Genomic DNA, 24207 nt, shown 5'->3' with positions numbered 1-24207 from the left:
ATTGGGACTGCCCTATGTTTATAGAATGAACAGTCACTGGCATTAAAATCCCCATGATATAGAGGAGGAGCAAAGTTTATATGCTAGGCTAATGAGGTCGGCGGATGGTAAGTACTAGTGACTTGGGTAGTCAGAAAATGTTCCAGTTTCTCAGGCTGCCCTCTTGTCTTGCTGATGGAATCATTTGATTTAGTCTCAGATCATGTATTTCTATAATGCTTGATACACAAGCTACACAAACACTTTCTAAAATCCTTAATTTAGGCACATATCTCACGTATAAGCCTTTATACATAAATATTCAGATGAGGATAAACTGACTAAATGTATTCCATGAATTCTTATATACTTAAAAAAGATTATACATACTTGTACCAATTTGGATATTTAAAGCATTCTGGACATTCTGAAACAAGTCTAGATTAAACAATACAGTTTTCATTAACAAAACTGTACTATCTGCAAATTTTCAGTGGATACATTTCACAGGATCTATAAAAATAAAGGACTCATATCTCTCAGAAAACACTCACAGATTATTGCCATCAAGGAATTAAAGTTGCCAATGTTAAAACACTCCCGAGCTACGTCAATGAAATACTCAATCATCCTTGCTCGGTGCTTCTTCTTTACAGGCTGTATAGAAAGAGAAAAAAGAGGGCAGTTATCCAACACGTAGACCCAACAGATGTAAAATAAGTATGAAAAGATAATATAGAGGGCTAGAAGAAAGAGAAAATTCATTTTCTCACCATGCAGATTTCTGTAGCAACCAAGTAGCTGAGACGATTAAACCATTCCACGTAAGCTTCTAAGTTTCGTGTTTTCTTCCGTTCACTGTAGCAACTCTATAGAGAAAGTAAAGTGAGCAGATGAGTTGGAGAAAAAAAGAGTGTATTAGGCTCTCATTTTTTTCAGATGTGGGCCTTTATTCTCAGTGTGTGAATTAGGAAGGCTTTCTAGGATGAGAGCGGGGGTTGGGAGGGGAAAGAGAGAGAGAGGGGACCACTAACATTCTTGACTCTCCTTACAGAAATATCAAATCTCTCAGTATAGCCCAGTGAAAACCCGAAGGTCTAGAAATCTATTCTGCTGCATTCATGACAGTGCCTTCTCTCCCAGGAAGCTAAGTTACTCTCGGGGGAAACTGTCCTCAGAAGCACAATTCAAAAACAAAAAAAGGGTCTTGGCTGCATTCTAAAACAATCTTGACTAATTAATGGGGTATGAATACCAATTGCTGTCCGCACAGCATGGAGAAGCTGAGAGCGCAGAAGACTAGAAAATTTTCTCTTAAAATTAAGTCTAGGAGAGAATTTTGGAACTTTGTGTAGCAAGAAACTAAATATCTTCCAAGGTAGATAAACGGAAGCCTACATCATCCTGGTCTTTAGTAGGGTGAGTGACATATTGTTCAAAAACAAAAAGAAGTTAAGCTCATCTCGCAGTTCAAGGCCAAACTTGAACAGGTTAATTACACCCCTCTTTCCTTCCTTCCAAATGAAACAAACAAATTTCAAAAAAGTCCACTAGTCTCCTATTGCAAAACCTAATCTTCACTTCCTGTACTGAGCAAAACTATTCTAAGGGCGGAAAACAGCTGCTGCCCCTACTCCCAAAGGGGGGCTTTCATTAGTGGGTGATGCAGTCTTTGCTTAACAATTTGAAATACTTCCTGGAGGTCACTGGGGGAAAAATTTCTTATGTGTGTGTATACCGGTTTTACAGCCCATGCCTAGTGTCAGTTTCTTTCCATATGGGCTGCATCAGGCAACAAACCTGTCATGAGGGATTCACCTTAAAACAAAAAGCAAGGCAGTAAAGACCCATCCTCAGCACACTGGATGTGCATCCTGTCTTTACAGCCCCTGCTATTGTTGAATCATGAGCAGAGCATCCTTTCGTATTTTCCTTCTGACTTAATCTGCTAAAACCATTACCCTTTTATCTCCTACCTTCACCACCACTAATGCCTGCACCTACTTGCTTATTAAATTTCCCAATAAGGAGGGAGAGAGGTTAAAAGTTGGCAGTAGGGTAAGAATATTGTCAAGGCACTTAGAGACCAGGCTCAAGAAAAAAATGCAATGAATCAGATATGGCTAATGAAAAACAAAAAACTTTTTTTCAAAACCTAAAACAAAATTGTTCCAATTTCTGTCTCTTGTACCCACTACCATAGACTAAAGAATCCCATTGCCAATTTCAGGGCTGACCTCTGGGTAGACCAATTACCTTGTCATTGTCCAAAGGGTCCTTCTGCACAAATGCCTGAACAAATTCTTCTGGGCCAATATAATTGAGCCTCTCCTGAAACACAAACCCAGCAGGTCAACAGTATTAAACAAAAGGAGAAGAAATGGTCTTTCCGTTCTGTCTACTGACTTTTAACACTACCCTCATTTTTTAATGTAGCTTGTGAAATAAGCCTTTAACCCTCAAAACTGTCATCATCTTCAAGGTCTGAGCAGAGGCAGTTTTCTGCTTGGGTCAGTGTTACACTAGAGAGTAAAAGGCTGAGCGAGTTATGGAAAAATTAACTAGAGGGGGAACATGAGGCAGGTCAATAAACTCTTTCCTCTTCAGTCTTGCTTAGTACTTATTTTAAAGTGAACTCCCAAAGTATCAGAAATAGTCATATTCAAATGTCTAAACAAAACATGTTCCAGCTATTTCATAGATTATTTCCCATTTGGATTATTCTAACCTCTCCCTTGACATTACTGCTGACAAACACACTGTCTGGTTGTCAAAGCAGATCAAGTGTGGGTTATAAAGGACAAGGATGACCATGGCCTTACTAGCTCTATGTGAGTCAGCTGCTGGGCCAACGTGTAAGGGTCACTGCAGACAGTAATAATGTCCCTTTGTATGGACTGTGGCTTGGTCTTGAGAACCGTGAGCCGATCTGTCGACGTGGAGCTGATTTTTGCCAGGACCTCCTCATACTGGCTGAGCGCGGCAAGTTTGCGGATTAGACACTGGATCATCTGCTGGACGTTCTTCCTATATGTCTGCCAGGAAACAAGCAAAGGATTACCTCCTCGCTCTGCCTGTCTATTTTCACCACTACGCAAACTCAGAGACTCTGTACTTCAATGCTTTTACCTTCACGTTGGACAACCACCTTGGTCGAGGGCAGTTAGAGGATTCAGCTTCGCGCTAACAAGTTTAAAAGAGACACATACACATAAGGTGTCTTGTCAGACTTGTAAGATTTATTTCTTTTCTCAGGCTGCTCTTGAGAGTACAATTCAAGTTGGGCCATGAAAACACTACAGTGATGATTTAGATGAGCTACTGAGGGAATCCAGTATAATAAGAACCACATATAACTAATGTTCTCTGGGCTGGCATAGGAATGTACTAGTTTTCTTTTAGTAGGTTAAAATGTGTTGATCTCAAGTCAGAGCATTCTTTTCCTAATTCTTTTTCTTTAGGGTCCCCTTCTAGATTTTTCTCCTTCTAGCATTCCCAATCTCATTAGTCTAAGGGTACAGACAGCTACTTAATAGAAATACACCATCACTTCCCACTCAGCCCCCAACCACCTTCCTGACTTCCACATATAACGTGAGTTACCACCAGAACAAAGCAGTGGATATTCCTTTTTGGCATCTGACTTCCAGTTGGTTCATGTCCATTTCTTTTGCGTTCATGAGTCAGTGCTAATGTTCACCACCAAACTCTTCCACATGGCAATTCTACCCATAATGCTACTACCAGGTGACACCTTGTTTGTTACTACATCATGCTACCGCCACAATACTTAAGAGAAATTGGTTTTAAAGCAATGTGTGTATTATAGATAAATGTCAACCTCTTGACTTTTAAAATAGTTGTTAAGTCCAAGAAAGAGCTCCACAATCAACCAGTTCCTAAGGTAGAGTTACATGTGTTAAGTTAGGGTATTCTTTTATTCTTCCTTTTTCAGGCAAAAATTGCCGAACTAACACTTATCCTTCTGGGTAAGCTGTGACGGCTGTTATCAAAGAAAGGCACACAGGCTGCTTCAATGCTAACGTGGTCCTTAGATTAACAGCTCCAAAGGAGGACAGTCCTAGTGAATTTACAGATGAAAGCCTTATGTCCATGCTTTACTAACTAATCAGCTCCTTTTAAAAAGGTACCACAGTATCATTTTCTGAGATTAATTATCTGAAAATTAAATGGCATCTTACCTACAAGTCTAAGAACCATCTTTTTTTACAGAAGTAATTTGGTTTACCAGAGCATATTATAAAACTTTAAATGAATAGATATTTGCATGCTTAAGCCAAGGAAAATTAAAAACAGGAGGAAATGATCAATTCTCATATAGTCAAGGCTAAAAGGCACACACAACCTTCTTTCTTTTCTTCTTCTCTACTTGTCTGGTGTATATTCCTCTGAGTTCTTTAAACTGGTCCATTAGATGACCTTTTTCCCCTCTACATTCACAGACCACCCTAAAGTCACTAATGAAATACCTAAGTGTTTAAAAAATTGAGCCTTCAAAGAAGCTATCTTCCACACAGCATTAAGGTTATCAGTTTAGAAGATGGTATCTATTTGGTAATATGGTTGTCACTCAAAGAAAATGCCTCTTTCTTTGGAATTCGAAGCAGTTAAGGCCAAATTGAGGGCTATTTTAAATCCCTCGCCGGGGGGTGAGGAAAATGGGTGAGGAGGGTCAAAAGGTAGAAACTTCCAGGTATAAAATAAGTAAGTCATGGAGATGTAATGTACAAGATGGTGACTATATAACTATATATGGTGACTATATAGTTATACTATAGTTAATAACATTGTATTGAATATTTGAAAGTTGCTGAGAGAGTAGATCTTAAAAGTTCTCATCACAAGAAAAAAATTTTGTTAATTACGTAAGGTGACATGTTAACTAGACTTATTGTGGTGATCATTTTGCAATATACACAAATACTGAATCATTATGTTGTATACCTAAAACTAATAGAATGTTACATGTCAATTGTACCTCAATAAAAATAAATTAATAAAAATAAAATAAAACCTGCATCCCTATTTCCCTTGCTTCTTCTACATTCATAATCTTGAGTTACATAAAAATCGATGAACTTAAAATGATTTCTTCAGTCTTCTGTCCCAAATGTCATAATAAATGCTCCCCGGGTGATTCTGACAAGCAGCAAAGCATATCTGGTGAAAGACTCTTATTCTACACTTTAAAAAATGCTTTTTAGGGAAAGAGGTAGAGTAATGTATAGCGGAGGATTCAGCTAGTGAGCAAAACGCAGCAAAATATGAGAACATGTACGCAATAGGGTATAGGGGAAAAGCTATTCAAGTAACAAAGAACGTGAGTGTGTATGTGTGCGTGTGTGTGTGTGTGTGTGTGAGAGAGAGAGAGAGAGAGAGAGAGAGAAGAATATGTATCTGTGTGACCTCTTTAAAAAGCTTGCTGCTGCCACTTGATTCCATTCGAGAAACCAAAGCTTCGTGTTGCTAAGCATGCTTTTTTACTGAATCATGGATTGCCAAATATGTACTTATTCTTTTTTATAACTTCAAGTGCCAGTGACAGTAATTACCTGGCAAATAAAGACAGAATAAAGACGGGCCCCTTAAGGAAGAGAAAATTGCATTGTACCCACTATAGTCATTTGTCATGTAATTGAATCATCAGTTTCATTTCGGGTTTCTTGCTGTCAAGTCCTAATAAACCTCTTCATTTTGGGCAAATCCTTAGGGGGGAAACATATTAAGCCATACTATGTGGAACTGTTCTAGCAGATTCAGAAGAACTCAACTAAATTATGTAGAGGGCACACCTGGATCCACTGACTGCCAAAGAAAATCCCTAAAGTCCCAGGCAAGAAGCAGCAAGTCCCAACCCAAGTGCACACTCCTTCCCAAGGAGGAAGATAACTTTTCAGTGGAGGGAAATATTTTTTTCCTATTCCAGTAACTGATTAGTTTGTTCACTCATGCGTTCATTCATTCATTCATTCAAACACTCCTGAGTGCCTATTGACTGCCAGGCACTGGGCTAGGAGTTAAGGATGCTGTCTGAACAAAAGGAGCACAGCACGGAGTCTAGTGAGGAAAAACAAGTCATAAAGAAAGTAATTACTAATCACAGAGTGCTCTGAAAGAAAGGGTGGTGAGAGCCAGTAATGGGGGATGACCATGGCTGGGGAGGCCAGGGAAGGTGTCTGCAAGGAAAGACACTTAAGCACATGGCAGATAAGTGGCCTCCCAAGCACAGAACTGAGGAAAAGAGCATCCACCACAAAATTTTAGGGCTGAAAGGGACATTACTACAGGGAGGTTACCTCTATGATTTAGAAATGAAGGAGGAGCAGAGACTTTCGGGGACTTGCCAAAGCACTCAAATCAACCACTGCCAAACGTGGACCCGATTCTGAATACTGTCTAGAAGTGACTGAAGGAATACAATCTCACTGGAAAACCCAACCTGATCACGGCAGGTGACATGTCTCCACTCAAGCCCTAGGCTTATCTTCTCATCTCTTTTCACACTCAAAACCGTCTGAAGATCTCAGGTTTATCAAGGATTTGTTATTAACACAGGACGGTTGATAAGAAGCCCAGGCACAAGACTATCTGGTCCCCATGCTTGGTTCCATCCAATTCTTGAGTGGCTTGATCCTGTTAAAAAGAGATCGGAACCAATCTGGCCAACACAGATAGAAGTGACCCCCCTCATGGATTCCCATGACAAGAAGGACAAAAAGCCATCCATTTGGCATTGTATCTGAAAAAGATTTTTAAGGTGTTCCTTTTGGGAAAAACAAGTTGTCGTTCCTACCTTTTAAAAAGGCCACAGAAGGAAGGGACTCTGACTGCCACGTCAAGTTAAGTACTGAAATAGAACTTAACTGAAATGAAGCACCGCCTGACTTAGAGCTCAGCCTCCACACAAGAAAAAGCCCTTATGATGCCACTAATCTTTTGAGCAGCTTGCCGTAAACTTAGGTCACGGAGCCAGCATTGACCCTGCCAAGCAACACAACAGCTTCCCTTCTAAGAAAAGATTTACTACAAAACTGTGATGCTTAACTTTTGCCTTTGTGAGTGACGGACCTACCAATTCCTACCTTGCTAGAACCTTGTTACACGCAAACCAGCAAAATGATTAGAATAGTCATAACTTGCAGAAGGACTCAGGGAACCACTCATTCAGCCTTGCAGAAGTAATGGCTCTCTTGAGCACCAGTGTTCAATATAATGTCACAGGGGAAGTGTAAAAGGGTTAATTCCATTTTCATGGAAACATAAGGTGGGAAGCAAGTGTATATTTTTCAAGTGCTAATCTTATATAATTTGTCTGATTTTTTTTTTTAAAGTTAGGGGAAACAGTATTAAAATGTTTTCACCAGAAGTAGACAGACTAGATAGGTGTCTTGTTCCGTGATCTTGACAGCACAGCACTGAAAGAATGATTTCTCCAGGTAGGTTATTCATCATGGGAAAATGCATTTTAAGATGGATGAAACAAGACATCACAGCCTTTGCCAAATGCTTCATCTACCTTTTTCTAACACTGTATCTGTGCCTAAGTACAGAAACTACAAAGATATCCTTGCCCAACAAGCCTCAAAACAGAGTAACAGCCTTCCAGGACTGCTTCAAAGAGGATAACCTCGAATTTGTCACAGCTAGGTAGCTCAGTTGAGGGAAGTGATATTTATGAAAGATTATCTAACAGATTTACTTTCCATCTCCATCTAAGTCTAGGTGCTAAGCCTTGAATCAACTTCCAGGCACAAGACTTGGATCCTTTTTTCTTTGTCTTCTCCACTCCTAAAGAATTACCTTTGCTAATTTATATATTAATCTTATGGCCTCAGTTTTTATCAAGGAGCATTTGTTATAAACACTATACAGAACAGTTTCCATGATCTCATTCACAAAGTCCTTGCAGGAAATTTTTTTAAAATTTCATTTAATTTAATGCTTTGAAGGATTACTATGCTTTTTCTTTTCTGACAGTGAAAATTACATAACCAACTGTATTTCCCTTTTACCTGGAGCTTACAGTTAAAATACAGCAATCTTGTCCTACTCTACTGATTCTCAGTATTAGCACATTTGTTTTCTCCCTTCCATGATACAAACTCTCTATTTCTGATTTATTAATATATTACTTATTACCTGTTAATATATAAATATGTTATTTTACATGTATTAGTGTTTATATCTCCTCATGTGATATTTATAATCTAACTTGCTAGGTCAAATCTTTTTGGAAGGAAGAAAGTTATAAATAAAATAAAATGAAAACACACTTGCATCATGAATCCTGTGCTTGAGTTGACATGAACATACCCCCAAATTAATCACATAAAACTCTAGATCACATCCCTTTGAAGTGGGATTGTATAATCATCCCCCTTTGACACACCAAACAGACCAGTATGCTATGGAGAGGACTTGCCCAAAGGCAACAACAGAAAAGAAGCAGATGCCAATGCATAATTTAGCACCACTTCTCACCAAGACCCTGCCTGGAAATTCGAGCAATTGTACTAAATTCAGGTTACCAACCTCCTCGCCACTGGCTATTCGGTGAGCGAGATCTTTTAAGTTTCTCATCATTCGTTCATCCCGAAAATCATAAGGAAACGTTTCTGTCCATTCTGTCAGGAGTTGAAGAATCTTGGGTGCAATTTTTCTTATCTGATTCTAGGGAGAGAAAGCAAATCAAATTCAGTGATATCGATCAAATAAATCATTACGAACAGGGTTAATGGTAAACTTCTAGTGCAAAGTCTTTGGGGTTAAAGAAAACTCTAGTCCCCCTTTCCCAAGTCAATGTCAAGTGCTACCAACTTAAGGCAGGACGGAGGGATCTTCCATGGCACTAGATTTATATTTGTTCTTCATACCTTTCCAATTCCCTCTGCATAGCCATGATACCGTTTATGGACCTCAGCCTGGGGAGAAGCTATGGTTACTTAAGGAAACCAACTTCACAAAATCTAAGCCATAAAGCTACCAAACTTAATGGAGAAAAACGTTAAGTTCAAATAAGGTATCATTACCTTATCACCACTAGGGTCACTTAGCCTCTGGTGCTCAACACATAAGTGGCAAACTTTGGCCATTAGCTCATACGGATGCATAAATAACCGAGAACTCAGTAGGAAGGTAAATATGTACGTTCTCTGTGGCAAGAGAAAAAAAAGTCATCATGGTTATATTCTCTCTGAAACTAGTATCTTTCCTATATATTATACATCATATATCACTAAGTTCTCTTTAGCAAAGTTAAAATGCTACAGTTTCAAAAGTGACGCTTACTAGTAGTAAAACAACCTAAGATGGATTTCTCCTTTACCTTGTGATATATATTTTCCCTTAAACCATACTAAAAATAACAGAAGTATAGGGTAAGTTTAGCTACTAAATTATTCACAGTACATTTTTACATCCATCCTCTGGGAGCCAGGATACCAGGACATATAACTCAGTCTAGTAAAGAAGAATGAAATTCAGCCCAGGGAGATCAATCTAACTTAAATATACCACCCGTACAGAATCTTGTTCTGTGTCCAAATATTATGGTAACTCAATGGAAACCAAAAAATCACCCAACCCACATCAGCTCAAGAAATCTCCAGTGGGTCCAGTATGACACACTGGAGCATTTGTGTGCTTGTGTCAGAACATTCAAAGACAGACTTTCAAGTAATCTATTTACTTGCTCAAAGGCTAAGCAATTTGATAAAACATAATATCACACTATATACTTTTCTTTAACCACAATGTCTCCCCAGAAGCCAGTAATGAAGTAAAGCTTATTTGTTACAATAGTTTCATACTCCCAATAAGAAGAAAAATTCCATGGGTTTTTCTTCCCCTTAGGTGCCTTTTGTAGCTCATAAACACAGGGCTGAACAAGGGATGCCTTTTACTTTTGATTAGAAGTTTTCCCTGTGTGGCAACATATTTGAAAATGCTATGTAACAAACCACACACACACAGAGATACCTCAGTAAGAAACATTATGGTGAACTACAGTGGCAAGCACAAACTACCCTCTGCACACCAAGGTCATTATTATATTTATAAAAACATTCGAATCTAGTGTCTGGATATTTTCATGAAATCTTTACCAACAAGCAGCTGTTGCATAACAGGGGCAGGCGTAGCACAAGGGAAGGGGGAAGAAACATCACGTGCCCCAGAAACAGAAAACCTGGGTTTGAACGTTGATGCTGGGAGTGAGACCATGTGCAAATTCCTCAACATTCTGAATTTCAATTTCTTCCTCTCTAGCCTCTTGGAATTGCTATAAAGACTGAGAAAATGTAAACGAATTCCTTAGATTAGAAAGGATTATCCATACAAATGTCAATTATCAAAGTAAAACATAAACAAGCGAACCTGTCATCTGATGTCGAATCTATAAAGAATTGCATCTTGAATGTAACTCTTGCTCTCTTTTCTGTGACGTTTCCCTGTGTAACTTCACTTTTCTCAGCACAGTTTTGGAAACCAAAAAGGCGCTAACCATTCTAGGAGCATCTAATGTTCTCTGGCATTTCTATGTAAGGACCAAGGTATATGCATGAGTCAAACCTTACAGGTATTTCATTTAGATGGTCTCTGACTGACTACAATGTGATACCAACCCTGAAAGGAAAACTGATACACAGACATATCATATCCAGGCTCAATCTGATCTCAAAGCACTCAATAATCAATATGCAATTTCTTATTAGAAAAATTCTTAGGAACCCAGATAGAATTCTGCAGCATCTAGGGTCCCTGTCTATTCTATTGTAAATTCTGCTGGATACCAAGGACGTGTTTCAGGGGCACATGGATACCTACATCCGGATAGTAATCCACATTAGGTACTAAGTGCTGGATGAGTGCTTCCAGAGATCCGGAAAGGAGGTTGTTGTCATGGTAATACAACCCTCCACAGCTGTCCTCTGCAGACTGATAGAGGTTTCGGTTGTAACCACTGCTGTCAAACATTGCTGAAAAGGGAGGAGTCTGAGGCATGCTTTCCTAAAATGAATAAAAAAGGAAAAAACAGTGTCAGTAATATGCAAAAGAAAAGTAAATTTTAATAGGCATTAGGCTTTCATAATCACGAGGAAACAGGCAATTTTTAAAATAGGTTAGGTTCTGATACAATCTGAGAACCCATCAAGAAGCAAATTGCTCTTTGAATAACACACGTATGCATATTTTTGAGTACCAATGTTATCCAATAAAATACCATAAAACACTTGGATCAAAGGCTCCAATCTGTACTTAAATTCAAGTCTCTGGCTGCCGTGTTTAGATATCATTCCTTCACATTCGGTCATGAAGTCAGGGAGGGGAACTGAGCTTTAAATTGCTTTAATCCCCTGAGTCAAGTATTATCCTAAGGTGGAAATGTGTAGGCCTTCAAAGTTGGATGGGAAGAATTACATAACACTTAAGAAATACCAGACTAGCATTGGGCATATGAGGAGATAACCTAAACAGGAGTTGAAAAAATGAAATTGTAAAAGAGGCCTAGAACTAAAGTATGTGTGTGTGTGTGTGTGTGTGTTTATAGATGCACGCATATATCAAGAGATTTAATGCTGACTGCCCAGCTTTCACTGGAAGATCGGATGCTATTGATTTTCACCCCTTTGTGTCAAATTCTTTTGGGGTGGAGAGCTCTATAAAGCCTCAGTTCTCAGTAAACACACAGGCTGAGAAAACACCTGATTTGGGGAACAAGGAGCACTGCCTTCATCTGTGTGCTCTGCAACTCACAAAGCCCTTGTCAGAGGATGTTCGGTAGAGGCCAAAGGCTGTTAAGTTATTACTTGGATTCCTAGGGACAGAGCTCCCGGCCCCGAAAACAGGCTTCGGTTTCTGGCAGCACGTCTGCACAATGGAGGCATTCAGGAGGTGCAGAGAGTGAGGGCTTCAGAGGCAAACAATGAGGGGAAGCCAAACCCCAGGGCTTGGACTCACAGGGACAGGGTGTGCAGAGGCTGCAGGAGGACACAACCTGGGCTGATCGCTCTTTTCAAGATGCTGAAAGATACCTGCATCCAAAAGGGGGAGGGGCGTGGGGCCTGTCTGAGGAGGCACATCCATTACTCCAAGCGCATCTGTTCCGGTTCCCACTAATGGGGCCCACAGCATCACAATGTGTGCGCATGCCTGGGCAGGGGGGGGCCGGGGTGGGGTGCTGGGAAAAAACAACGTCCATAATAAGGCGACTTGGCAGGTGAAAGTGGCATTTAGGGAAAGAAGCATCAGCAAAGAGAAACAGAAAAAAAAAAAGCTTCAGTATTTTGTGCTCTGTCCCATCCACAAACCAATGCTGAGGGAGAACATAAAAGGATCCAGCACAGAGGAAGAAAGACACACATCATACGCTATCACTTATATGTGGAATCTTAAAAAAATGATACAAATGAATTTATTTACAAAACAGAAACAGACTCACAGACAGAGAAAACAAAGCTTTGGGTTTACCAACGGGGAAAGCAGCAGAGGAGGCGGGGGGGATAAATTAGGAATTTGGGATTAACAGATACACACTACTATATATAAAACAGATAAACAACAAGGATCTGCTCTATAGCACAGGGAACTATATACAATATCTTGTAATAACCTATAATGGAAAAGAATCCAAAAAAGAATATATATATGTATAACTGAAACATTTTGCTGTACACCTGAAACTAACACAACACTGTAAACCAACTATACTTCAAAAAATAGCTACAGGGGCTTCCCTGGTGCCACAGTGGTTAAGTATCCACCTGCCAGTGCAGGGGACACGGGTTCGAGCCCTGGTCCGGGAAGATCCTACATGCCGCGGGGCAACGAAGCCCGTGCGCCACAAGTACTGAGCCCACGTGCCAGACTACTGAAGGCTGCGCGCCTGGAGCCCGTGCTCTGCAACAAGAGAAGCAACCACAGTGAGAAGCCCGCGCACCGCATCGAAGAGTAGCCCCCGCTCACCACAACTAGAGAAATCCTGCGTGCAGCAACGAAGACCCAACGCAGCCAAAAATAAATAAATAAAAATTAAAAAAAAAAAAAAAAGCTATAGATGGGAAGAAAGTGAGGACTGAGAATCACTCTGTCTGGGGAGACTTGTCACTACCAGAGTCATCAATGCCATCCCTCTCGCTTAGGCAGGACATGGTCATAATGGCCAAAGGATCAGGAACTGAGAATGTAAATGTTAACACAAATGCTCCCCACTTAGTTGCTAAGACCTCACACACAGGAATCATGGTTAAATGAATAACTCAATGTTAACATTGTATAAGGCAACGGACAAGGTATGTTTCTGTCCTCTTCAAACTGTCAGTTTTCTATGAGTATGTTTCATGTGCAATATCATCTTTACAAATGGGTTGTCCCTGGTGGGAAGAAAAACAAGAGCCTGTCTACCCTTGCCCTGAGAAACTCAAAACGTCCTTAAACTGGGACGCCAGGACCTGAGACGAGAAACACCTGAATGTTACTTCTTCCAGCCTGGAAGGAACCTTCCCTCTGGATGTGGTTTTCCTGCCTCTGGCTTAAAAAAAAGCTTTAGATGGTTAAAACCACACAATATCCTTGGTATCCAGGATGACAAGTGGAACTCACTCTATTCATGCCCTTGAAGTTGTTTTTCTTTTTGTTTTTCTGCCAAGAACCATGAATTTTCCTTGATTTCTCCACTTACTCATTACTACTGAAACCGTCCTAATATTAAGCTGCTTTGGGGAGAAGGTTGGCCAGGATTTGGGAATTTCAGAAAAAATCAGAAAATGTTAAAAGTTCAAAAGGACCATAGAAATCAAATGGTCCAAGATGGAAAATAGATTGCATTTCACTTCCTACCTGCCATCAATCCAAAGTGGTTGCCAAAAGGCTGGATGAAGCGTGAGGGCTCAAAGGCTGTAACCGGGTGGGGAACGTGTGCTAAGGGATTAGCAATGACCGCAAAACAGTCACGGAAGAAGCCAAGGCCCAAGCGTCATGACAATCAGGCCCACTCTCCTCTATCCATCAGTGTGCAAACTGAGACCTTGGGCAGTGAGGTGAAGTGACCAGGCTAGGACCACACAGCCAAGTGGCAACAGCGCCACGTGAGCCCCACGGCACCCCTCTGAATCTTGCACCCCTGCTGCCTTTGGTTGATTGACAGGAAGCAGTAGCCACAAAAGAGTCACAAGTCACTCAGAGTTCCCTTGCAAAGAATCAGCACCAAAAGCCACCAAATATTTGTACTTATAATCATTTACTCCCATAAAGGATCTGGACAAGGACCCAGATTTAATGAAGCCCTAATCTAGGGCTTAAGAGCTGTGAAAACTTCGGAAAGTCACTTACTCAGCCCCTGCCCCCAGGTATGTTTTTCATCTGGAAAATTATTTCCAATTTTCCTCACCCCTTCCGAAATTCTAGATGACAACAAAACTATCAATTTTCTTTATAGCGAAGTTAGAGCATTTTTAGAGCAATGGCACAAGGTCTTTGTATTGTTCCTTGGAAATGTGTCACAGCATTTCTCTGCGGAGGCACAAAATATCAACAACCAAAAAAAACCCTCCAACTAGGAACCAAAAGAAAATACTACGAATAGCAATGGACACCAAACCGAGATAAGTTAATTGAGGTTATAGTTTATTATACTTAAAAATCAAATTTAAGAAGAGAATCTATCATAGGTTGTTTTCTGCCTTCTAATTAGCCCAAAGTTCTGTTGCCCATCAGCTGATTGACCACAAAGGAACTTGACTGTTGAACTTGCGTAGAGCAACAACCAATGGCTGAGATTTAAGTCACTTGAAGAGACCCAGCCCCTTACTTACATGCACAATGGTCCTATTTTCCCACCTTGCCATATACTGTCAACTCCTTAGGCCTCCAACTTCCTCAGTGTGCATCCTTCTACTATGGGATCCTGTGTGCTGGAAAAGGTCTCCACAGTCCACAGTCCTTTACTTCTCTGATTCCTGCTCAAGGCCGCTCCCCTGAGAAATGCCTAGATGCACGGTGTGCAAGGCTCTGAGAATGTCAGCAGCTCCCGTCCGTGTAAGGTTTACTGCCTACAAATGCCTTTTTGGATATTATATCTACCTTGTTTGGCAGGGATCCTTACTCTGTTTTACTGCATAAGCACGGGTTCAGAAAAACGTCATTACTCAGCTGGGGTTACACATCGGATAAGGGACAAACAGGCAGGGTTTCAAACCTAGTCTTCAGATTCCAGGTTCAAAATTTATTACACTACAACATGTTATACTGCAAATGGTCTTCTCTGAACTTTTAATGTTTAACCATAAAATGAAAAGCCTGTCGGTCTGTCCCAAATTGCAGGCTATTAGAAAAATTTACATGTTTTACATGTTCTACATAAATCCTTGCCCCAAAGATGTACGAACGTCATTAATTACTCTTATTAAAAAGCAACACTATCGGGCTTCCCTGGTGGCGCAGTGGTTGAGAATCTGCCTGCCAATGCAGGGGACACGGGTTCGAGCCCTGGTCTGGGAAGATCCCACATGCCGCGGAGCAACTGGGCCCATGAGCCACAACTACTGAGCCTGCGTGTCTGGAGCCTGTGCTCCACAACAAGAGAGGCCGCGATAGTGAGGCCCGCGCACCGCGATGAAGAGTGGCCCCTGCTTGCCACAACTAGAGAAAGCCCTCGCACAGAAACAAAGACCCAATGCAGCCATAAATAAATAAATTAATTAATTAATTAAAGAAAAAAAAAGCAACACTATCAACAAAAGTATTTAAGCTACTGACCTTTGCAATCAAAGCACAGTCCTATCTAGACAGAGACTTCAGAAACTCTAATATACATTTCTTCATATTTTACTTTCTTTGAAACTGGGATGAACATAAATAGTTGAGTGATAAGAAAACCTATTTAACTGACAGTCTTTTTTTAAGCAATATATAAAATAAAAGAGCATCTTACAATGGATGACATCTTAGATTCAACGAAATACAGTAATACTTGCTTGTATGTACTTTACAGATTTCCAGTAAAAAAGATCTGATGACACAAATGACCAAAAGAGAGATCATGGATCACGGTACATGTAACTAATTTCTGGACAATCTCGAGCAAGTGGCCAGTCTAACCATTTTCCAGAAAGATCAACTGCCTTGTGTAATAGATGCATTTGATAAACAAGGGGAAAGGTCAGCAGAATGGCACAGAAAGTACTGCTTGTGAAGTGGATTTTTAAGCACCTAAGAAGATAAACATAGTAGATTTTTTTTCCTCTCAAGTACCTTTCTTCTTATTACCCACATCAAGAACCACTGTTTGTTCAGCATTACTCAAATTTGACATCCAAGACTTTAGTTCTACCTGCTTCGGTTCTGGAATGATAGAAAGTGAAGTTCAGAATATTAAATATTGGCTTGGTTCTTGTTTAAGAAAACAAATTCATAGAAGATCCAAGTACTGCACATGAGAATCCAGGGGAGCATTTAGCCCCAGATGCTATTAACTCCAGGAACCATTTGCTAGAGCTTCCCCGGTGGAAGGAGGGCTAAGTGTAAGGCGGTTCCTACCCCGCAGCTTCCATTTATTTTCTTTAGTCTCATTGTAGCTCTGACTTCTTATCTGCAGCAAACCTTCTCTTTACAGCTCTCCCAATTGCTATTTTCTGTCTGTTGGGTTCTGTAAACTCTCAATTTACTCTTCTCTACCCTTCCCAACATAATCTCAACATCAACTTCTCCACTGTCTGCCATCCTTCTTTAGCACAAATTTTGCCCAAACCAATGTACCTGCTATGGGGACCTGCTAACCAAAACTCTGGTTTGGGAAAAACTGACTATTTCCAAAATGAGAATATGTGACAGCATTAAGCACTGGCCTTAATTTGCTGTTAAGTCAAACTTCAAAGTAGCTAACTCCTTTGGAAAAGGTGAGATTTATATGAGATGCTTGAAAAAGCTGCTGACTCTATTCAAATCACTACCAGTAAGATAAGACAAGAGGACAGGTTAATCTCACAAGCGATTCTCACCTTGCAAAATTTCATTTGTAAGCCAGTTGCTGGAAACTCAGAATATATTGTTTGGCCAGTAGCTCTTAACTTTTTAGGAAGATCACAAACTTCTCCACACACTGCCCCCAGAGAAATCGACCAACAAGTTTGTATATACTTTCAGGGAGTTCAGACCCCAGATTAGGAAGCACATGTGCTGGCCTGTACAGAACCTGGATCGTATTTATCTACTTCCTCAAAGAAGGAGAACATAGTGGTTCTGAAGGGAACCTTGGTTTAACACATTGAAGACTGGCTCCTTAGAAATCAAGAAATACATGTAAATATTTTCTAGTAGTACTGACCCAATGGCGTTGAAGAGAGTGAAAAAGACACTTCTTTTGGTTTGCATAGAGATATTTAAATAGCCCCCCCCCCAAATTGAGGGAGCACTTTGGGATAAGGGGGAGACAATGAGACAATGGGAAACAGATTTTGGGTTTAAAAACAATGACCCAGGCTAAAAGAAAGCTCTGAGCTGCCAAAATTAGCATATAGATTACAGGTTCTTCTGGAAAACTTCCCAAGGGGAAGTAAAAGATATCCAACCCATGTATACAAGATGAATGTTCTTTCTTAAATTTAATTTGGGAAGCTGAAAAGTTGGTTGACAGACAAGGTATCTTACGGGGGCAGCTAATTCAGTCACAAAGATATATCATGTCCTTCCAAGGACCCTGCAAAAGTTCAGCATGACATTGATCCAGCAGCAAGGAAGCAAGCTCTGGGTGATTTAAGGGATGAATGGATTTGAAAGGCATGCCTAATGGTTTCAAACCAACTAAAGCACCAGATGAAAAGCTGCCTTTTTCGAAACAACAGACTGTGTTTGAATTACTGACTGCTTTTGCACAAGGTTATTTACGAGGAGGCAGGTGCATCAGGCTAAGGTGGTTTCAGGTGACAATTCAAATTGGAAGAGGGCCAGGAAAAGATGGGTGTGGGAACTAAATCAAAAGCCATCCTTCAAAATCTGCTTTAGGTGTTTGGTTAATCTCTGCCAGGATGTCAAGTCAGCATTTCCTTTACACTCAGGAGAATGAGACAGCAGAGGTAGGAGTCCAAGAAAAAAAGGTTTATTTCAGCCCCTATTTCATCATAGAGCGCCTCAGTGAAATATTTAATAAATCCAATGTCTTTATATTGATCGCTATCCTTTCACTTCTGTTCAAATGCTGGGCATGTGTCCAAACGAGGTTAGAGGAAGGACTCCCTATCACAGTTGAACTTTGAAAGCATATTTGTTTAGGGAGGAGAGGCTTAATTTAAGATCCGGCAATGACTGGTTCCCAAATTCCCATCTAAATTCCAAAGGAACTTTGCACTTTGGTGAGATGCAGCCTCTTTCCTTTTTTTCATTTGAGGCTCCAAAGATCGGAATGAGAAAGAGTTCACATATTTCAACTTTACTCCAGCTGGGATCTCAAGTACTTTTAGCCTCCTTTTGGCAAGGTTGGATCTCAGAATACAAGTGCTGACTGTACGCTCAGAGAGTGTTTCTCTAACTATGGATTCAAGTTGGGGGAAAGTAAAAGTCAAGTCTCCCACACTGTATAAAACATGCTTATTTTGAGCTTGAAAAAAGTCTCAAAGATTACCTTCTCATTTCTTTCTAGCAGCATCTCTGGACACTAGAAATGCTACACCTCTGCTAACCTCCTTGAAAAAAGAGGTATTGTGTTAAGATTACAAACAAAACAGAGTAGACGACTCAGAATCAACTCACTTCTTTGGCATGTGAACAAAAAGTAACTCCCAGATAAGTACATTCTTTGGAACTGAGCCCCAAATGCTTTGTAGATTTCACGGTCAAGGGGAAATAATCAGTATTTTTGAGGAAAGAAGGTCCTATTTCTCTCTACAATGATGAAATGGTGGTATTTCCTGATTTATTATAAGATTCCACATTAAAAAATGAATGTGCATTTTGCTTGATTTGTCCTAGATGCTACTTAAATTTTTCTTCACTACTTCCTAATTAATGGAGGAAAGGGATTCCGACTCAAATAATTACCATCTTTGGTTTCCCTGGAAGAAAAACAAAGCTAAAATTTGTCATCTTTTGTCTTGGGAATATCTTGTCAGCAGTTTATTAAGACACAAAACAACAATTCAGTACGTGGCAACCAGAAATGGGCCTGGAGAATCATTTAAAACTTTTCTATGAGATAAATCTTTACTAATTTTTTTTTGTAGGAACTGATCACAGCACATGTTGACATTCTTCCTGCAATGTTTTTAATCGGCTACAACTGCCATGCAGTTCCTGAGCTTAACAGTAGATGGCTCCACGTGCCTTGTCTTTGAAAGGATTGGTGCTTTCTATCAGGAACAGTAGGTGCTGGTTTAGAAAAGTCAAAGGATAATTAGAGTTCTGGGGGAAAAATGTGAGAAATTGGTGTTTGGGATCGTGGAATATTATTGAACTGTGGAAAGTGGCATTGCTCATGATATACAGTTGAAAACATATAAAGCCAGTCAGTCTTATCTCCTTACGTCTTGGGTGCCTGTCTATGATGAGAATTAATTGTCATCTTCCCAGAGGAATAAAAGTGATCTTCTGGAAAATCAGAATCATCATTATCTAATTATGTGCTGTCAAAACAGAACTCTCTGGAATATTGGAAAGGTTCCTCTTCTGTCCAATACAGCAGCAATTCACCACACGTAGCTATTACTGAACACTTAAATGTGGCTAGGGCAATTTTTGTTTGTTTAATTTAGTTAAACTTAAGCTCATATATTCCCATGTGGCTATTTACTGAACAGCACTGGCCATTACTTTGAACAGCAAAGATATAAGTAGTTGAATCATTTATACGTGATAGATCTCAAGCCAAATTATAGAATATCAAATGGGGAGCATCCTTTACTAAAAGGGTTTATGTTTCTAAATCCAGTTCACCTCAGCATACTTAGTGAGGACATTCAGTAAACAAGTAGAATTTTCTATTTACAATTTATTGTGGAACATGGTTACCGGGATAATTTTATTTTTTTGGCTGCAAGTTCTTGAAAAATTACCCTTATCCCACACCCCCCTCCATTCTTCCCTTTTAGATAAATAGAAGGATACTAGCATTCTATAAAGTGCTTTCCTTTCTTACAAGACTAACTTGTACTTTCCCTGTGTTAAACTCATTTTCATGCCAGGGCTTACTAATAAAATTTGAATCAATTGAATGACTTCCGGATATAAATGTACCTTGAAATGAAATAATAAACACACAAACCTAAGAAAAAATGATTGGTCAAAAGACTGGTTTTAAAATGACAAAATAGTAACACTGACTTAAAAAGTCCAAAAAATTTTCCTGACTCAACCTTCTTGAAAATAGCATTTTAAAATACACTTGTAGGAGAAAAACAAGAGCAAAAAACAGTTCAAGCAAATAATAAATCTCTATATAATTTTCACCAATAAGAAGAAATTTCACTCTCCTCTCTTCATTTCCACGCACCAAGTAGCTGAACACCTAACTGCAGACCATTCTTCAGCCTTCATTGTTCCACAGCTAATAAAGGGTGCAAATGAATGAGGTGATAGTACAGCAAGATAAATCAGTTAACACAGAGCTAAAAGAGACTCATAAATCATCTAGTTCAACACCTCATCAATTTCACAGATACTGCAGGTATAGGGAGAGAGTAAGTGACTTGTTAGGGCTCCAGATTGATTAGAACCCTAGGCTCTATTCCCAAGGCAGAAATCTGCCCACAGCGCTAGGCTACATCTGTCATCCTAGGATAACCAAGGGTTGCACAAATCTAATTTTTATAGATTTAACTGGAAACCCAAAAAGGACAACTAAAGGGGAGGTAACACCTGAATTCAACCACGAAAGACAAAAATCTCATCAATCTTAAGCAGTATTTTCAACAGTACAATTTGTCTCTTTAAGACCTTACAAAATGTTATAATGGTCTTTCCATTTATTATTTGTGGCACCAGAATCAAGATTCTAAGTCCCTGCTTCAGGGATTCCAGATTCTTCTCCCAAGTAAGGGAGGATACCCTCATTTTCTCATCTCCTGTCCAAGCAGGTACTCTCTTTGGGGTCATCCAAATGCTCCTCCAAAGTCGAATTCTTCCAGGCCACCTCTGGAGATTGATAAAGTTGATCCCACCGCTTCCGGTGCCATATTAGGTAACTTACCAACATAAACAGTCACCTAGCTTTGCCCCTTCAATTTTCTTACTTTTTCCTAGATAGGTGTTATTCAATTGATTTTTTTTTTTTTTTTTGGTCTATTGTAGTTTATTGGCCAGTATTTAGACTGTAAGAACGTAATGTTAGTAATAATATAAGAAATGTGAATTATTACGATAAATAATAAATATTTAAAATATTTAACAATATATGCCTAAGAATAAATTAAATTAAAAAAAACAATAAATATAAATAGTTTATGGTGATTTTCTGTTCCACTAGACAGAATGATCTCAGGAATCAGATTAAATGTCTAGTGGAGCATATAAAATAAAGCAAGACTGAAAATGCACCAGGGGAGAAATCAATTCTAAGAATTTAACACTCCATTAGGCCACTGAAAAGTACTACACTTAGTAGCCAGAAATATTGCCACCTCTAGGAAAACAAAGGATTGACCCAAATGTCGTGGAAGAATGCCAACAAGACACTTGCTGATCAGTAGCTGATCTTCTCCACTTTGCCAGAAAACCTGCTTGAAAGGCATAACAGAGCACCGCTTGTGAACCCCCTGACTTCTGTCAAGTGCCCTAGGTCCTCCTTGCCCAACCATTGCCCCCCCCAATAAACTAACCATTAATGATAGGACCTAACAAGCTGCCACACTTTTTAATAAGTTATGAAAATCTCGACAGCCAAGAATTTTTCTTTCCTTTTAGAAGTCAATTCTACATTTGCTCTAAACCTCACCTGACTAGTTGTTTTCCTTCCAAATCTCCAATCAGTCATATACTCTGGTTAACTGTAACCTCCTTGTTTCTTAGCACAGGCTTATCACCATGGTCCATGTTTTAAACTAAGACACAGCTATTACATGCCAAGCTCTAGCTACTGTTTTCGGGAGGAAAGAAAAATTATTCACCCCATCTGAGAATGACTGTACCAGACATTATTCAAGAGTGCAAAACCCTGATCCCTGAACTCTTCCCCTTTATGAACTCAGTTCAGAGACCCTCCCTCGGCCATTAGAGATCATCCAGGGCTAAATATAGATCTACGCACACCAGCGGTCCTCGGCCATCGTCACATGGTGCTGCTGACGAAGAACTCCTTGGAGACGCCTTCTGCCCAAACACACATACACAAATTTCTGTGCATATTCATCCATACACACTATACCCACCGAATTCGTCGGCGAAGACGGACACATCTACATTCAGAAGAGAAAGTGGCTCCCTAGAGATCCCCTCCTGCGGTTTACTACACTTGTGCCGCCCTCCGCACTGTCAGAGGACCTAGCTACGCTGCTTTCGCCTGAGCTGCGCGGATCAGGTTGGGGTAAGGTGGGAATCAACACTCCAGTGGTTCGCAGACAGACACACACACTTACACTCCAGCCCCCCTGTTCCGCCCTGTTCCGCTTGTACAGCACTTAAGTTGTTTCCCCGGTTCCCCTAGAGAGAGGAGCCTCCCCCCGCTAGCAGCCCGAGAGGCTCCCACGTACCCACAGTTCACGTTATTATCGCCCGGCCAGGTGACCTGAGACGACTCACCTGAGCTCAGGCAAGAGCAAGGCGACACGTTGTGTCCCAAGTTACCAGGTGAACGGAGAAAGGAAAGAATATCACCTCGTCAGTGGCGAGCACGTGACTTCTGTTCCCTTGTCTCTTCCTGAGAGTCAGACCTTAGATTATAAGGCTCCGTCACCAAAAATAAGCAGGACCCCCACCTGCCCACCCACCCCCACACACACTCACGAAAACTAGCCAAGAAGTAGAAGGAAACAACCTAGCTGTGCACAGGAAGGGAAAAAAGGATGAAGAAAGGATGAAAGCGACTAGAACTCAGACAAATCCTCAAAAACTGTACCAAGATCTCGAGACAGAAGGCCTGGCTGCCGGATCGGGGCGAGAGAAGCGAAGCAAAACCCAAGCCTGTCCTCGCCCGGGCCCCAGCGGCTGGGGCCCGCACCTGCTGGCACCGTGTCCGCTCCCGGAGCGGCCCCAGACGCCCTCGGCGGCCAGGCAGGAGGACTCCCCACTTCCCCCGCTTTTGCGGGACGCTCTGTACCAGCGAGCGCTCGCTGGCCGGAATCTCCCGCCGCCTCCAGGGGCACCGGCAGCCGGGGAGCAGTCAGAGATCCGGGCTGCTCCGCGCGCAGCTCCCGGGCCGCCTGGGAGAGCGCAGCGCGCAGCAGGGTGGCGTGTTCCCGCTGCCTGGCTCCGGTTTCTCCCGTGAGAACTGCTGACCAGGGAACAACCCACCTGCAGATGGACCCGGGGTCCTCGGCTTCCCGGCTGTTTTCCGCGTGCCCACCAACGCAACCAAAGGAGAGGAAGCAAAAGCGCGCAAAATATTCCGTCCAACCAGTCGGGTGCCTTGTTTATACTGAAACTACTGCCGCCGTCGCCGCCGCCGCCGCCGCCGCGCACACCCCCTTCTCTTCGAGAGCCCGCCCCCGCCGCCAGCCCCGCCCCCTGCCGGCCCCCGCGGACCAATCACGGCGCAGCTCACCGCCCACTCCGCCACCGCCCCCGGCGCCCGCGGCCAGCCCACGCGTCCCCGGAGGCCCGGGACTCCAGTGGCTCGGCTGCGGGTTGTCCTCCCACGCTGCGGAGGCCGGCGGAGCCCGGCGCAGGCGTGTTTAACTACGCTGGTTCGGCTCGCTCGGACGGCGTGCGTTTCCTCCTGAGGGCACCTGCTGGGGGCTTGTTTGTGCAGTCATGTGTATGCCTGTGTGTGTTCATTTACCTGTGTGCTACCTGTAAATACCGGCCCGACTTGTTATACAGTATCTATTAACATAATTATGAGCTAGAGGTTACTGTCCGTCTAACTTTCAGAAGAAAGCTGAGAGAAACCACAAGAACATTCGCTCAGCAAATATTTACAGGAAGCCTGAGTGCTAGGCTTTGTGCCAAACGCTGGGGGCACACTCCAGGCTGGTCCCTGCCATTAGGAAGCCTACAGTTAAGTGGTGGACAAACGTTAAGCAAATGGTCACCCAAACAAAATGTAAAATTGCGGCAGTTAACAAGTTC

General features: G+C 41.3%; 1 protein-coding gene across 2 annotated transcripts in view; it reads right to left on the bottom strand.

Annotated features, from left to right (window-relative positions):
- Positions 1–23532, bottom strand: part of RASGEF1B (RasGEF domain family member 1B) — a 35997-nt gene extending 12465 nt beyond the window's left edge. Inside the window, exons 1-8 of one of the 2 annotated variants that reach the window (XM_068542115.1) lie at positions 23431–23532; positions 10825–11007; positions 9030–9152; positions 8533–8670; positions 2802–3014; positions 2236–2310; positions 753–848; positions 534–636 (exon numbers count right to left, since the gene is read on the bottom strand). In XM_068542115.1, the coding sequence (XP_068398216.1) occupies positions 534–636; positions 753–848; positions 2236–2310; positions 2802–3014; positions 8533–8670; positions 9030–9152; positions 10825–11001 (925 nt within the window). In that variant the 5' untranslated portion in view covers positions 11002–11007; positions 23431–23532. The remainder of the gene's footprint in view (positions 1–533; positions 637–752; positions 849–2235; positions 2311–2801; positions 3015–8532; positions 8671–9029; positions 9153–10824; positions 11008–23430) is intronic. The other variant, XM_068542116.1, reaches the window with a different exon arrangement.
- Between the last annotated feature and the right edge of the window lie 675 nt (positions 23533–24207).

This window comes from Eschrichtius robustus, chromosome 4 (assembly GCF_028021215.1).
Source record: "Eschrichtius robustus isolate mEscRob2 chromosome 4, mEscRob2.pri, whole genome shotgun sequence".
Taxonomy (NCBI): domain Eukaryota; kingdom Metazoa; phylum Chordata; class Mammalia; order Artiodactyla; family Eschrichtiidae; genus Eschrichtius; species Eschrichtius robustus.
This window is presented reverse-complemented; position numbering and strand designations above follow the sequence as displayed.